The sequence below is a fragment of the Lissotriton helveticus genome (assembly GCF_964261635.1).
Source record: "Lissotriton helveticus chromosome 1_1 unlocalized genomic scaffold, aLisHel1.1 SUPER_1_unloc_6, whole genome shotgun sequence".
NCBI classification, from domain to species: domain Eukaryota; kingdom Metazoa; phylum Chordata; class Amphibia; order Caudata; family Salamandridae; genus Lissotriton; species Lissotriton helveticus.
In genome coordinates this window covers 1,320,057-1,337,583 of record NW_027611703.1, presented here as the reverse complement: position 1 = coordinate 1,337,583, position 17,527 = coordinate 1,320,057, and the positions used below count along the sequence as shown (strand labels likewise).

The window sequence follows — 17,527 nt, the reverse complement described above, 5'->3', positions numbered from 1 at the left end:
CCGCATCGTAATCGGACCCTCAGTTGGAAAGACATATTCCCGATCTGATTAGGACGTAGCAAATGCCGTTAGGAGGCCTTCCTAACCAAATCAGAATCAGGCCCTAAGGTAGAATTGTATGTTACAGCTGCGGACAGCTTTTTTTCGAGCATCACCACCCGCAATTTATGCTGTTTGTTGGAGCAGAGGCTGAGCCTCTCACTCTCTGAGCAGGACTGCCACGACCTTTGGCAAGACCATGGCAGTTTCCCCCAGGAGGTCAGGTTGAAATTCAGTTATTTCAAGTTCCTACACCACTGCCACTGGATGCCGGAGTGGATCTAAAAAAGCAGATATGGCAGACGATTCCAAGTGCTGGAGGTGTTGACGGTGTGGCGCACTCGTCTGTGACATTTTGCATTTCCTGTGGACTGTACATTATTTTATGCTACTGGGTCTCAGTTTGGGATACCTTGATGACCAACCTTGGGGTGGCACCGCAATTCATGGCCCATTTGATCCTGCTTCACAAAATGTAAATATTCCAGGATTTAACACCCCATGGTAAGAATTATCTGTCTGCGGCCTTTGTAGTGAGAGTTGGCTTTTTGAGGGGCAACCATGGGACCTCACACCCTGACTTTTCTCTCCTGTTCCCATGTCCCTTCCCCTCATGTTCACCCTCGTCCCCTTTCCTTGATCATCTGCAGGATCTTCTGAGCCACATCACCTCTATCTGGAGGGGTTATTTTATTTATAGTTTTTCCTGTTATCAATGTCTTTTCACAAGTTCTAGTTTGCACAGTATCTTGTACTCTGCTGATCGATAAACTTTCATACCTGTTTTATGCTCATTGTATATGAAAAATCAATAGAGAAATGAGGTATTAAAAAAAGTTACAGGGAGTGGTGTCCCTTAACATTCGACTTTGACAATACCAAAGGAAGAGACATTACTGAATGTATAGATATGATAAGAACAAATGTAAAGTGATAAAATTAACATCCAAGTCTCACTAAAATAGACATTCAATGTAACATTCTACTGAACTGTGTGCAGTACTCATGGTAAAATATGAGAAACTTTTGCCACCAAAATGTGGGACAGAGGGTCTGCTCTGTGCCAAATGTGTGAAGTTCTAGTTAATCCCCTTAGTTTAGAAGAATGGGCCAGGTTTGAGTGAAACCTCACCACAACCTACAAGTGTGTGTGTCACTCGTGATGAGTGACACATGAGGGCTCTGATGTATGCACGTCTGAAATAATGTCGCTGTCGAGGCACTCAAGGCTGCTTGCATGACAATGCTACAAAAAGTTGACGTACTCACTAATCAATGGTGTACTGATAACGAGTGTACTATGATTTAGGGGCCTATGTGAAAGAGTAGAATATTTTTGAGTAGTGAAATGCCCCTCCCCTGTTCTTCAGACCAGTAACACCCACTCATTTTTATGATACAATGCAAAGTGTGTGAGAAATTTCTGGTTCATACTTGATATCTCTATCTTAGGAATTACTTGTTTCAAAGATAAATTGCTTTATTTTATTTTTTGTCAGTGAATCTTTGTTGAGAGAGGGAGGTGGTTACTGTAAACAAAACAACAAAGCCTGGAAGAGGCCGCTATCTTGATAATTTAGGAGACAGTTGTGCTCTTGAATCAGAAACTCAAAACCTAATTAGGGCCTACATTTCAGGCTCGTTCGATGATATAAAACTGTATCAAATATAAGGAATAAGCCACAGACACAGGAAAATTAGAAATAAGCTGCTCCTTCAATTGTTGCTTTGACACATGACCTATGCCTCATTGTCACTGATCTGGTGTTTAAAACTCCATGGTATTTTCCTCTGTTTACTTTCCTATGTACCACGCTGTGGAGTTGAAAAACTGCAAATAAATTATTTAAAAAATAAATAAGCTGCACAGTTTAAATGCAAAACTGACAGGATATGCTCATATATTCATTGAAATACAGATATATTCATTGAAATACAGATATATTCATTGAAATACAGATATATTCATTGAAATACAGATATATTAGTTGAAATACAGATATATTCATTGTAATACAGATATATTTATTGAAATACAGACTGTCTCTTCCAGTTGTCACCTTTCTTTAAATACTCTTAAGTCCTTTACGTCAGTGTTTGGAAAATGCTCATCTGAAGTGAAGCTATAAATGCTTTTTTTCAGCAGCAGCCAGGTGTGAGGCCCTGTACTTGAATTGTCTGACCCTTAAAAACATTCACGTCTGTGACATCTGAAATCCCAGGTCTTTGCATGTATAAATGCTTGTTTGTGTGAAATGTATTCACTGCTGGAGCCTGGAGGTGGCGGTTCCGTCAGAGGCCACCAGAGGGCGCTCATCGCCTGCTGATGAAACCCACTGAGCTGCACATTGGGTGAAAGGGAGAAGGGTTTCCTCTTCCAGGTCAGCGGCAGCAGTGACAGCACCAGCAGCAGTGGTGACATCACTTCTGGCCTCTCCTTGTGTGTGTTCAGCCTGCAGCAGAGGAGGAAGGAGCCCTGCCTGGTGGGCAGTTACCTCCATCTACAGACCCTTACAGACCCCAGATCTGACCCTGCCCCCTCTCAGACCCCAGATCTGCCCCCCCCCCCCAGCCCCAGGAGGAGGAGAGAGCCTGGACATGTCTACACAAGTCTCTTCTCAGGTAGGAGATTGTCAGCACCTTCTGCTGTGTTTGTAGAAATAGACTGAATAATCCTGGAGGGAATCTCTGCAGGAGCCGGGCTCAGCTGGGCTCTTCTATCCGGGGGCCCCTGGGGCTGAGCTGGGCTCTTCTATCCGGGGGCCCCTGGGGCTGAGCTGGGCTCTTCTATCCGGGACCACTGGGGCTGAGCTGGGCTCTTCTATCTGGGGGTCCCTGGGGCAGAGCGGGGCTCTTCTATCCGGGGCCCCTGGGGCTGAGCTGGGCTCTTCTATCCAGGGGTCCCTGGGGCTGAGCTGGGCTCTTCTATCCAGGGCCCCTGGGGCTGAGCTGGGCTCTTCTATCCAGGGCCCCTGGGGCTGAGCTGGGCTCTTCTATCCAGGGCCCCTGGGGCTGAGCTGGACTCTTCTATCTGGTGGCCCCTGGGGCTGAGCTGGGCTCTTCTATCCGGGGCCCCTGGGGCTGAGCTGGGCTCTTCTATCCAGGGGCCCTGGGCTGAGCTGGGCTCTTCTATCTGGGGTCCCCTGGGGGGCTTTTCCTTCTGGGCCTGGGGGTGTATGTAATCATCATTTGTGATAAAGAGTGGATCTGTGCACTGCACTGCATCTTACTGCACCATGAGGAATCTGTGCACTGCATCTTTCTGCACTTTGAGAAATTTTTGTACACTGCAGTGCTTCTTACAACTGTGTGAGGAGTCTGTGCACGCTGCACTGTATCTTACTGCACTGTGAGAAATCTGTGCACTGCATCTTACTGCACTGAGGAATTTATACACACTACACTGCATCTTACTGCACTACGAGAAATCTGTGCACTGCATCATACTGCACTGAGGAATTTATACAAACTGCACTGCATCTTACTGCACTATCAGACATCTGTGCACTGCTTCTTACTGCCCTGATTAATTTATACACACTGCACTGCATCTTACTGCACTTTGACGAATCTGCACACTGCACTGCATCTTACTGCACTGAGGAGTCTGTGCACATTGCCCTGCATCTTACTGCACTTTGAGCAATCTGTGCATGCTGCACTGCATCTTACTGCTCCATAAAAAATCTGTGCACTGCATCACACTGCACTGTGAGAAATCTGTGGCACTGCATTGTAGTGGATCGTACTGCACAATGAGAAATCCGTACACTACACAGCATTTTATTGCACTGTGAAGTATCTGTGCACACTGTGCTGCATCTTAGTGCACTGTGAGGAAATGTGTGCACACCCTTTATTCATCTCTCCCTGTTAGTTTGTTTACTTGCCCACCTCTACCCCTATGTTCGCAGCATGTCCCCCAGGCAGTTGAACGTCAAGGCTACCCTGCTGCCCTGTGCTCCTTTACTCATCTTTCCCTTGTTTCCATCTCTCAGATTGGCAAAGGCTTCAGTCATTGCAATAGTTCATTGTGGCATAGGCTGGTTTGTAGCATTGTCTGACCTTGAGACTGCCAGGTAGGAGGCCTTTGAAGGCAGAGAAACTTAGGTGTCTGTGTGTTTTTAATGTACCTCTGCAGGAGGATGTAAGTCTGCAGGGTCGGTGTGTGCTTCCGAAGAGAATAGGGTTATCTCTGCGGGCTGTGTGTGTCTATGAGGCGTGTCTGTAGGCTGTCCATCTCTTTTCAGGGTGTCTGTCGTCGCAGATGTTGACGGCGCTATCAGTCACTCTTCTTGGCCTCTCCTCTCTGTACAGAGATCTTTCGGATCACTGTCTGAAAAGAGGGTCTGCTCTGTACAGAATAGTCAAGTACTACTTGGCACACAGCAGACGTCTGAGCAAAGTCACACGTGAAGTTCTAGTTCTTCCCCATAGTTTGAAGAATTGGCCCGGTTTCTAAATGTGTGAGTTCCCCCAAGTACCCAGCGGTACGTGTATACCAATGCTACATAGGGTTACGGCATTCTCTCATCATGCATTAATGAGGAGTGTACTATGGTTAGGCTTCCCTGTTTTCAGTTTCTATTTTTGGTCAATTATGGTGGGGTTTTTTTCCTCAGTGTTTTCCCGTGATTTCAATACCTTAAAAAACTGTGCTTATTGGTGGTTACACATTTTTGCGCCATAACAACCAACAGAAGCAGTGTTTTCCGTGTTTAAGGATTGTTTCGTTTTTATTAATGCTTGGTTTCTGTACTGCATGGTATATTGACAATGTATAATAATAATAATAATATAATAATAATAATTCACATTTGAGTAAAGCGCACAATCACCCGTAAGGGTCTCTAGGCGCTGGGGGCCGTCGGGAAGATTAAGCGAGCTATTGCCCAGAGTCACATGGTGCTGGGCTAACCTGCCGCCGGAGCCGGGGATCGAACCCTGATCCCCAGATTCCAGCGTCAGTCGCCCTGGCCGCGACGCCACACCTTTCCCCTTGTATGTACAGCATATATGAGGTCCAAATGCATTTCTACAAATCACCTTATTGTAGTGCACCATACAATACTTCTTCAGTGAGTCTTCGGTCATGCATGCTCGCTCTTTCCTTCCCATATAAACTTTTATCTGTGAAAAGGCCCTCTCAACATTGGCCCTTGAGACGGGCAACGCCAAAACAGCCAGTACACAATTTGCTAAATATGGCCCCTGACATATCTTTCCATGCCAATGCTGGTGCACCTGATGATTTCTATTCTCTGGGACAGGTTCTGCAACATGCGCATTGAACTAGGCGCATTGGCCTCAGAGTTATTGAAGCGGTCAAATATGAAGCAGTACTTGTCAGAGTCCTGAGAAATTTCCCTTTACGGAAGAGATCTAGAACTTGTGCAGAGAGAGTGCCACAGTGAGGCTTCATGGACTTCAAAGGCCATGGTTGCTGAAGGGACATTCCTATGCATCATTGCAGCCATTTCTTAGCATTGTAAAATAACACTTCCTGAATTGCTCCTCAACATTTCTAGGCTTGTCAAGTGGCAAGAAATCTAACATGGAACCCACATGGTGTCATTCTTTCAGACTGTCCTTGCATACTAACTAACTTGTGTTAGAGTTTTCCTTGAAGTGCATTTTTATATGAAGTGTTAGGATAGTAGCTCATAGATGTCAGTCTTGGGGTGGTTAGATAATCTTATCTCGGTACCTGGTGATGCCTGATACTCGCAGTAGTAGCTGACATTTGATTTTGTGAATGCTTTATTACTATAATTATTGTTTGACTGTAATGCTAAATACTCGGCTATGATAACACATTTTGGAAAAATCATGAATGCTCTTTAGTGTTGGGGCTTGTAATATAGTCGGTTATAAAGGAGTGATGTGTATTTCAGTAACCGTGGTAGGCATATTACATTTAGAAATGTATCACCACCTAGAGAGGGCATTTACCGTTTACACTCTTAAACATACAACTGCACTCTGTGGCTTAATGTTGGAAAGGGGATGAGTTTAGGAACTGGAAAACACAAATTCAATGCCTCATCAGGGGTCATAGGTGCTTTTTAAATACAATTACAATATATAGATATAATTACAACTTGGCAAAAAAAGATAGGTCTTGGTCTAGAAAGCTTGCTTTTTTTTAAATGGTGTAAATCCGTTCAGTAGTTGCTGAGAAATTTAAGAAATATCGATAACTGAGCACCGAGGAGGATTTGCGAACCCTCCCGGGCACGAGTTTCACTCTGATTGGCTGTCAACACTCCAAACCAGGAAGTGTTGGCATCCATCTTGTGCCTTGGTAACCGAGTCATAAGAAAAAGGGGGAAAAAAGATGAAAAACAAGAAAAGGGGGCAGGGTAGAAATACCCTCACCCCCTAGGCCTGCTCAAAGGGTCCCACAGGGACCTCTGGTCCCCAAAAAACATTTTTTTAATCAGCAGAAGTCGCGCTGGGTGCATGAATCCTGCTGAGAATTTTGTTTAAAAATAAAGCGCGGACTACGATTTTGGGTTGCATTTGAAGTTTGTCCCCCTCATTTAGAGTGTGGCTGGTGGCCGGCCGACTGTCATAGGAGCCACGGTGATAACCATCCACCACATTTAGACAACTCCAGAACCTGGCAATATCTAAGCCTTCAGATAAGCCACAGCAGCTCCTCAGAAAGTGCTGAAAATGTGCTCAGTGGCTTCCATGTTTCACACAGAAGCTCAGCAAATTGGTTGAAAAACTAAATAAATAGTTAATTTTACAGCCTGGGAGTTTTTTTTACGAGGGAGCGGGGATTACTTTTTGTTTATTTAGGACTGGCATTGGCCAAGACATTTTTGTTTTAGAAACATGATATGTATAATACACTTACTTAATGGGGCTTTCTGCGAGCTCTCTTCATCCATTGGTCTGCTGTAGTGTCAGTCACATTTTGCTTCCTCCCTTTACAGCATACAGCATGGGGCAGTGGGTCAACCTACATTTAGTCCTTTCACAAGTAGCACAACTGCAAACACCGAGGTTCCCTACAGTCTCAGTGTTTATGGTTTTACTTTATTATTACTTTAGTGTGTCCTTTGTGTTTAGACCTGATGTGATAGCAGGATGCCTCTGCCAGCTCCTCATGTTTTTCCTCCTCTGCTTCTCCAAGATCCTACACTGCTCATACTTGCTTTCTCCAGGCGCTGCTCGACTCATCTCCCTCCCAGCTTCACTTTGCTCCTCTCCTCTGCACAAGCTGTTAGCTGCTTGTGTTAGTTTTTGGTTAGTTGCTAAGGGGCAGCTGCCTAAGTTATGGTTCTCGCTAGTGCTGAGTATATTGCGCTGTCTGTGCCTTTCCTCTTGAAAGCGCAGTAAGTGTAATGGGAAGAAATTCAGTGCAATAATTCTGGGTGCTTGTTTCGGTTTCCCTTTAGCAGCACATGTATGGACGTTTTTCTTTTGGTAAAGTTGTTGGCATTTTTAAACACCTTCGTACCCCTAACGGAGCAAACACAAGGAGATGATGGACGAAGTGTTGAAACTTTTCAGACACTCACCCCCAGTCACTGAGTTGAATTCATCATCGTTCTTTAGCTCACTTCGCCACTTCAGTTCAGACCCAGCTATATGCAAATCAGTCTTGACCCTGTGCCTCATGGGAACAGTCCAGACCGAACTGCCAAGCCATGCCTTCCCTGGACCGGAATCAAGCATCCTGGGCCCGGTTTCGGGCTAACAGCCCTCATCAGCCAGGCTACCTTGAAACCAGTGGCAAAGTGAGCAAGGGACCCTGCCAACTGATGGATTCAACCCAGATCTGTGACTGGGCGTGAGTGTCTGAAATGTTTTAGCGCTCCGTCCATCATTGCCTTGTGTTTGCTTAGTTCGCCCTAATTTGGCAAGGTATGTCCAGACTGGGGTCCCTTGCTCACTTTGCCACTGGATTCAAACAAGCCTGGCTGATGTAAGGCATTTGCTCTTTTTATGGTTAGCCACGAGTTTCTAAAGGGTCTGATTAGGCATCATTTTCCTTGGAGCTCTGAACGGAAACCCCTCTACTATCTAATAGTCATTCTCCAAGTGTGCCTTTATTTTAAGCATGAGGTCCTTAAAGCAAGGAGTGTTAGGCAGTTCGATAATGAAACTGGACTTGGAACACAACAGCCCAAAATCCTTTGTGTCGAGGATAAAAAGCTTCCCAGAAATGAAAGCTACAGGTACGGGTAGATATATTATAAATTTTATTGGAGCTTTGCTTTTTACTATCCATGGATGCATCTTTGTAATTTTAGTGAAATTATTCAGTACATGAACAGTACAGTAAACGAAAAGCTGTGCATCTGCAGCCATCTGTTGCTAACGAAGTGACTTTCAGGGTCCAAGGAAAATATTGATTTGTATCATTAGTTCTGAGCTTGTCTTTAATGATAAATGTTTTATAGGGTGGCCAGGGTTAGCTAGAGGCAAATGTTCTTTTTTTGATTTTTAGCTTGTTGGCACATGATTGAAATAATAACTTAATTCTAACCATCACACCAGCCTGCCAAGGACAGACATATCCTCTTTGCTTGTTTTGCTTTTGTGTCTTGGGACCGCCAGGCTTTCCTCATAATTCAGCAGCTTTGTTTTTATCTTTGATATTTTTTATGTTGGTAAGCTTGTGTTTCATTTCTTGAGTTTGTTGGAGTGATTCCAGTCTTTACAAAATCTTAATGTTGTCTGCCAAATAATTAAACTCAACTTGTTTTCTAGGGAGAGGGAGGTCAGGAACAAACATAGATAAGTCAAACAAAAGTTGACAGGCCTATTACTGTAGGCAAATTATTCAGTTCTTACTGAACTTGATAACGTCTATGAAACCACGACAATCATGAATACAGGGCGCTAGCTATCGAGTCTTGCTACAATTGGCTCACTTTACCACAATCCAGATGGAAATTACTCCCAAAGCAGATATAGCATCCATACATTACTTAGTGGAGAAAGCAAGGCCATCATCTGAATGAAAGGTATGAACTGCTTTCATTACTACAAGGCACTGCAAGTATTTTATGACTGCTCCAACAAGAGCTGCCACACCCATAGAAATCAAGAGCAAGAATCAAGCCCAATATGTAGTAATTCGACTTGGCTGCTGGCAGTGGGTCAAAATGGATTAGGAAATGACACCCAAGGCATATTTATTTATTTATAAAGCACAAACTAATACCCGAAAGTGCCTAGGTGATGGAAATTGATATCGTGCTGAGAGTAGGTGCTGGACAGAAGAGTAATTTTTTGTCATTCGTAAGTAAACATGGCCACCACTCTCATTGCTGTGGCACTGTAGTACTGATGACAGAATATGCAGAAGCTAACCCTTCGTAAGCTGCTCTGAATTTATCGAAGCTATCTTTTATTATTAGGTGTGTGCTTACTAACACTCCTATAGGGTTTACATGGGCACTGTATCTTTGATAAAAGTATATGTATACCTAGAAAGGAAGCAATCAGGGAGCTTTCGCCTCTAAATGTTGCCTCTGTTACCATCAATGTGTTTTGCGATCCAGTTACATCAGCAACTGTGCAGGTTTGGTCCATTCTTTGCACTAAGGAGAGCTGCACTGTTCCATTTAGCATGGATTCTGCCACTTTTGTGACATTTTGCCTCTAAGGAGAGAACACCCGGTTTCATAGTCCACTCATTAAAATATGGTTTAGTGAGAAAGTTATGAATCTTGAAACAACACTTTTCTCTGCTTAGTTGCCAGCATGTGATAGAGGTGGGCGTGGATCCTCAGGCCAAAACAAACTGAGCCTTTTGTCTGTCACCCACACCTAAACATTAGCCCCAAGTACTAAAGACATAGCACTAACCTGTGATGTAAAATGAGAGAGCTAAAGACATACGCATCTGCTTGCTAATTTGTCAGTCTGGAATTAGAAAACATGGGCTCAATCTTGGCTTCCCTGCTTGACCAAATTGTATTACCCTAGGCAAGTTTAATTTCACATTCACTTATTTCACTTCATTATCACACATATGAGAGCAACTTGAAATTCACGAGTTAAGGATGAACACTGTACAAAACATCTTTGTTTGATTTAATAAATTATATATTTTTCCATGTGTAATAACCCAGGTCACATAGATGGTGCACAAGACAACTGTCTAGACTCTTGATTTGAAAATGGTATGGTTGTCAGGGTGGGGAAGGGGTGAAGTTTTTTTTCAGATCATATTTGAGAACTATCACTATTAATGAGTTTCTTTCAATGCAGTGATACAATCTGATGCATTTAAGTGAAGGCCCTGGCTATCGAGCAAGAACAGAACTCTATGAAGTGGGTCCTTATGTCAAGTCGCCTCATTTGACAGACATCTACGGACAATAGAACCTCGTCTGGCAATGCAATGAATATTTGGGACTCACTACCAGCTCATATCGGACCCGCTCCCTCCCTGAAAGTGATGAAATTAGAGTTCAAGAGGGACTCTAAACAAAGTTCTTCATTTAATCTTTTTCTAAGGCTGACCCCTTGCTTTTAATAATTAAGCACTTGTAGAGCGCCAGGCTACCCTCGGGCATCCCAGCGCTAGGCTGGGCTATTTTTCTCTTTTCCTCCCTTTTGCATTTTCTCTTCTCCCTCCTTTCTTGTCTGCCCTCTGATTATGTTCTCACCCCAATATACACTGTCCAAGAGGTATGTTGTAAGTTTACTAAGTGCAAAGTGTCAGAAAATCTCCACTTTATTACATGCAGAGAGAAGCACATTATACATTACTTCTCTTGCCTTATCCTTACGCCAGCCGAGTTAAATGCAGTCACAAAAAGACTGCGTTTCCCAGAACTGGTTGGAACGCTTGGTTACAGAAGACTAAATCGGGTGCCTTATCATGGCTCTCTGGATCTCATTTAAGCATTCCATGCTTACAGCCAGCCCTACTCGCTGATGGTGCCCAATCGAGTACAGAGCTTCAGTCAATGGAAACATCAGAGTGAAACAATAGCAAAATTGACTCTTAACAGTTCATGAGCATCGGTGACAGGAGTGGAGCAAAGAAGCTAACAGAAACACAACAGTGGTGGCATTATAACTCCAACTCACAGCTGCGCTGAAATGATACTGTCTTTTATAAAATGGGGACTTTCTGACACTAAAAAGACATCGGACACACGGTCCACCATGGGCCTGATTTAGAGTTTGGCAGGCGGGTTACCAGGACACAAAACATGACAGATATCCTGTCCGTCTTATTACAAGTGCATGATATCCTGTGGCAGTTGTAATAAGGTGAGAAGATGGGATATCGGTCACATCTGTGAAGGAGTTACCTGTCCAAGAGGCAGGTGTAGAACTAGAGGAGTTGAAAAAGGAGTCAGAACTTGATATTGTGGACTGATGGCAAAATATCCCTTAGATCTCTGGTGGGAACGGCCTGAGAACAAGAGTGATTTTTAGGATGCTTTTGTCTCCGAAGCATATTTTGGCAGACACCTGGGCCCTCACCTGGATCACCCGCCTGAGGCAGGCAGTCTCCAGATGCTGGTTTTGTATGAGGCTTTGCTGCTCTCAGGTGAATGCTTAAGTGGTAACACCCACTCAGCAAGCGCCCATGTGAGGCCGCAGGAAGAGGATTCATTGAAAACCAATACTACGCTTAGGGCAGAGGGAAGCAGACCCAGAAAGGAACGTGCACCTGCGTGTGCACCTCTTCTGTTTGTCCCTCATAAGCACCTACCTGTGCAGCTCTTCTGTACCTCACAAGAACGTACCTGTGCACCTCCTCTGTTTATACCTCATAAGCACCTACCTGTGCACCTCCTCTGTTTGTACCTCATAAGCACCTACCTGTGCAACTCATCTGTTTGTACCTCATAAGCACCTACCTGTGCACCTCCTCAGCTTTTTACCTCAGGTGCTCCTCCTCTATTTGTATCTCATAAGCCCCTACCTGTGTACCTCCTCTGTACCTCACAAGAACCTACCTGTGCACCTCCTCTGTTTGTACCTCATAAGCACCTACCTGTGCACCTCCTCTGTACCTCACAAGAACGTACCTGTGCACCTCCTCTGTTTATACCTCATACGCACCTACCTGTGCACCTCCTCTGCTTTTTACCTCAGGTGCACCTCCTCTATTTGTACCTCATAAGCACCTACCTGTGCAACTCATCTGTTTGTACCTCATAAGCACCTACATGTGCACCTCCTCAGCTTTTTACCTCAGGTGCTCCTCCTCTGTTTGTACCTCATAAGAACCTATTTGTACCTCATAGGCACCTACCTGTGCACCTCCTCTGTACCTCACAAGAACCTACCTGTGCACCTCCTCTCTTTATACCTCAGAAGCATCTACCTGTGCACCTCCTCTGCTTTTTACCTCAGGTGCACCTCTTCTGTTTGTACCTCATAAGCACCTACCTTTGCACCTCCTCTGTTTGTACCTCATAAGCACCTACCTGTGCATATCCTCTGTACCTGACAAGAACCTACCTGTGCACCTCCTGTTTGTACCTCATAAACACCTACCTGTGTACCTCCTCTATTTGTACCTCATAAACATCTACCAGTGCACCTACACTGTACCTCAAAAGAACCTGCCTGTGCATCTCATAAACATGTGCCTCTGCACTTCTTCTGTTTGTACCTCATAAGCACTTACCTGTGTACACCTCCTCTGCTAGTTTGTCATCCCTGCACTGCTAACCACAGACACTTGACTATCAGGCCATTACCTGTCTTTTGCTACTTGCATGCAGACAGACGCTCCACTGCTTTGGGAAAAAATGCACCCTGAGTTACCTTTGTTTTGTACTTCCTGGAGATTTAGTTTTGTCATATACTTGTTATATACTTCCTGAAGAGTTATCATTGTTATACACTTCCTGAATCTGAAGAAACAGCAGCACATCCTGATCCATCTTCTTCCATAATCTGTTCTTGTTCAAATAAAATATTGATCATATGCATCTACCTAAACCTGTGCCTGTAGCAAGTGGGTGCTCCTTGAGTGCATTTTCTTCACTGAGTTACTTTGTGAACACTGACAAATCACCTCCTTTTCTGAAGTAAATAAAATGTGTTGTGCTAAACAGAACTTCTAGTTAAATATCTGTGTATGGGGGAATATCCCTTACTAAGTTTCAAAGATGGTAAAGACAAGACAGCTTTTACTACCATTTAAACATTATATATTAAATTCCAATATATTTGCATGTAGTAATTATGCATCTCTTTACATCCAACAGAAAACAAGCCTTGAATACTTGAAATGAATATGGATAATGAAGATATTACTGTAAATCTGCAAGTACAATGAAAAACTGGGCTCCAGGATTCAGGAAAACATCAGCACAGTCATAGACAGACGAACCAGAACTTTAACTGACAGATCTTTGAAGAAGCAGTTAAGAGCAATTCAGTGAATGTACAAGTCTGAGCTGTGTGCCTCCACGTCACAAGACCAAGAAAAGAACTCTAGAAGATTTAGGAAACACCACTGATAAACTACTATTGTATAAAAAAGTATCCAGTACAAGCTTTGATCATGGGATTGGTATGATGTGCTTACAGTAGAGCTTTGCTTCGTAAAATGACTATTGGGTATTTTATGTATATTGTAAACCATTTCTGGCCAAACCACAGGAAGCAGAAAAAAGGACAACGGAGTGGAGCCGGACTACTGAAGTTTAAATGGAAGTCAAGTTCTGCTAAATAAAATGAAAACTTCTGTCCCAATTTGCACAAACCAGAAGGAAGATTAATCTTTACCTCTAGCTGTAAAAAAACAATATCCATTCTAAAGGCAATATCGCCCACAAAGAAGTATTACACACATTATGAGTGTGACAGATATTTGGTGCCCTTTGCACTATATTGTTAAATCGGAAACGAAATGTTCAAAATAGCACACACATTTAGAGAGTGTGAGAATAACACAATTGCTTTAACAGACATGTTGACTCTTCAGGAAACACAGTTATGTGATGTAGAAAAATATATATCCAATCCAGAGACACTAACCAAGAATAAAGAATCAGACACATGCATCGAGAGCTTTAGTTTGTCATCACTACTAAAGCGCACTCAGCAAACACACACAGGAGAAAAACATTTCAATTGCACTGAATGTATGAAGAGCTGTAATCAGTTATCTGACCTTGAAAGACTTCAACGAACCCACACAGGGGAAAAACCCTACCATTGCAATGAGTGTGCAAAGAGCTTTAGTCACTTATCAAACCTCCAAAGACATCAACAAACACACACAGGAGAAAAACCATACCATTGCAATCAGTGTGCAAAGAGCTTTAGTCACTTATCAAACCTCCAAAGACATCAACAAACACACACAGGAGAAAAACCATACCATTGCAATGAATGCATGAAGAGCTTTAGTCAGTTATCACACCTCCAAGGGCATCAGCGAGCACACACAGGTGAAAAGCCTTACCATTGCAGTGAATGTGTGAAGAGCTTCAGTCAGTCATCACATCTCCAAAGACATCTTCAAACACACACTGGAGAAACACCATCCCATTGCAATAAATGTGGGTGTAGTTTTAGACATTCCTTAACATTAAGGAATCGTCAGCAAACACACCCAGGGGAAAAGCCTTCAGGGTGCAGTGAGTGTGTTAAGAGCATCAGTCGGTTATCATGTTTTCAAACAGATCAGCGACACACAGGGGTAAAACCATTCAAGTGCAGTGAATGTGGGAAGAGCTTTTGTCAATCGTCAGTCCTACTCAGACATCAGCGAACACACACAGGGGAAAAACCATACTATTGCAGTGAATGTGGGAAGAGTTTTTGTCAATCGTCAGTCCTACTCAGACATCAGAGAACACACACAGGGGAAAAACCATACCTTTGTAATGAGTGTGGAAAGAGCTTTAGTCAATTATCAGACCTACAGTGCCATCAGCTAACACACACGGGGGAAAAACCTTACCATTGCATTGAATGTGCGAAGAGCTTCAGTCAGTCATCAGTCCTACACAGACATCAGCGAACTCATTCAGGGGAAAAAGCCAGTCAAGTGCAATGAATGTGTGAAGAGCTTTAGTCAATTATCAATTCTGTAAAGACATCAGCGAACACACACGGAAAAAACCTTACCATTGTATTGAGTGTAGCAGTACTTTCAGCGACTCCTCAAACCTAAGGAAGCATCAGAGAACTCCCACGGTAAAAGCCATACAAGTGCACTGAATGTATGAAAGCCTTTAGTCGATTATCAGTTCTGCACAGCCATAAGCAAAAACACACCTTCATTGAACAATTGAAATAATCCTAGAGATGGTGAAAATTTGGCAAGAATGTAAGGGCCATTATAGTGACCCAACTGTGGATACACACAGGACCAAACAAGTGCAGTTATTGAGACAGGAACGAATTACAGAAAATTGTAACATTACAATTAAGTGGGACATTCCATTACCAGATAATAAAAAGTAGATGATAGAAGACCCGACTTGCAGGAATAAAGAAAAACATAGATATTGCCGGAATTATGAAAGTGTCTATTCTTCTCTACATGTAGGGAAAACCATGAAATACTAGGAAGCATATTAGAAGACTAGCCTAAGTTGGACTAAAAAAAAGAAATATAGTTGGTTTTTATTGAGTGAAACAGTGTTCTTAAAAAGTGCAAGAAAAAACCATGCAAGCATATCTGACCATACTACTAGTAAAAGCAACACTACGAACAATGCTTGTACTAACAAGGATCTTTCCAGCTAGATTTCGGGATTAGTGATAAAACTTGTAAATCCATAAACCCAAAACACATGCACTCCCATGGAACGCTTAACCAAAAAGACACGCATTGTTCCTCATAGCGAGCAGTGAAAGTATCCAAGTCATCCAATCAGACGGATGGTAAAGAGGATCTATTCCAGGGGAGTGACAAGAACAAGACGAGCCAACACAAGCTGACACACAACATGCAAATTAGGCATGCTACTAACAACATCTGTCAAAAAATATCCTAGGATAAAATCTAAATATGAACATAGTTGTTGATCTCTACAATAAATAATATAAACAACCACTTATTGAATGCCATTCACTCATTTGTCTCTTTATTAAAAAGTGTTGTTACTACCAAATGTAATGTTACTTATTTTACCAAACATAGCTCAGTATGTCTGACACAGCCTTTCTGCCATCTATTGCGGTTTTATGCCAGCTTGTATTTCTATAAAACCTACCTTGGAGAAGCAGAAGGTGGGAATAATACTATTATTCTCTAAATTCTGAAATAAGAAATCACTTGTGGGGTTAAGCAGCCACTTCAGTGACTTTCACATAATAAATAAAGCACTCATAATATCTATTAAAATGTATGATGACTATAAAAGATATGTGAAAACAGTCATTCTCCTTAGACTGTGTGCTGTTTTATAATGTCATCACTGGCAGACATTCATAGACATGTGACATTTTTAAGAAAGAGTTTTGTTGCAATAGTAGAGGTAGAAGGAGATAGACAGATGCTGATAACATCACATGTAACAAATCCAAATTGCATAGGATGTAGGTGCCATTAGTGTATGAATTACACAACCTGATCAAGAGGGAAATGTCTGAAATTAGCCATTCAGGAAGCAGAGGCAGGAGCAATCCAGGGCAACCCCAATGATGCCTGCATAGACAAGGCATATAAGCGAAACAGCATGTTCGATAGTTTGTACCATACTGGAGAGCATACTGTGCTGATGTATTTTAACATCACTTTTTATTTTATTTTTAATAACATTTCACACATTTATATTAGGCATATTCACAGTTTGATTGTAATTATTTGATGCAGTTATTATCAAGTTTTTAGTTCTTGATTAGATATTAATTTTGTTGCATAACATCAAGAACAATATACTAGTGTGTTGTCTTACCTTATTCTCATATAAGGTGGTTGCCTTCACATAGAACCAAAAGCAAAATCAAGATTTATTTGATCTCACGCAGGTAGAACAATAAGACCTTAAAGTCATGAAGCTTCAGTCTGTAAGATGGCCAGGCCGAGCACAGGGCATCTCTTCAGAAGAGTGAGGGCTCATTAATGAAAGTCAGAGCTGCAGCCGTGTGTTAGTCAGGCCTAGCACAGGGCATCTTTTCAGAAGAGCGAGGGCTCATTCATGAAAGTCACAGAGCTGCAGCTGTGTGTTAGTCAGGCCGAGCACAGGTCATCTCTTCGGAAGAGTGAGGGCTCATTAATGAAAGTCACAGAGCTGCAGCTGTGTGTTAGTCAGGCCGAGCACAGGGCATCTCTTCAGAAGAGCGAGGGCTCATTCATGAAAGTCACAGAGCTGCAGATATGTGTTAGTGAGGCCGAGCACAGGGCATCTCTTCAGAAGAGTGGGGGCTCATTAATGAAAGTCACAGAGCTGCAGATATGTGTTAGTCAGGCCGAGCACAAAACAAACAAAAGCATTTACAGCTTTTGCAGAGTTGTGTAGAGGGCAGATGGAAAATGGACTCCAATCTTAAAATGATTGTTCAGCATAGGAAATGAAAAACAAAA

General features: G+C 42.8%; 1 protein-coding gene across 1 annotated transcript; it reads left to right on the top strand.

Moving 5' to 3' along the window:
* Positions 1 to 13,249: 13,249 nt before the first annotated feature.
* On the top strand, positions 13,250 to 16,112 carry LOC144806302 (uncharacterized). Its single transcript, XM_078672694.1, has one exon. The coding sequence runs from the start codon at positions 13,895 to 13,897 to the stop codon at positions 15,047 to 15,049; it is 1,155 nt and encodes a 384-aa protein (XP_078528820.1). The 5' UTR covers positions 13,250 to 13,894; the 3' UTR covers positions 15,050 to 16,112.
* Positions 16,113 to 17,527: the final 1,415 nt, after the last annotated feature.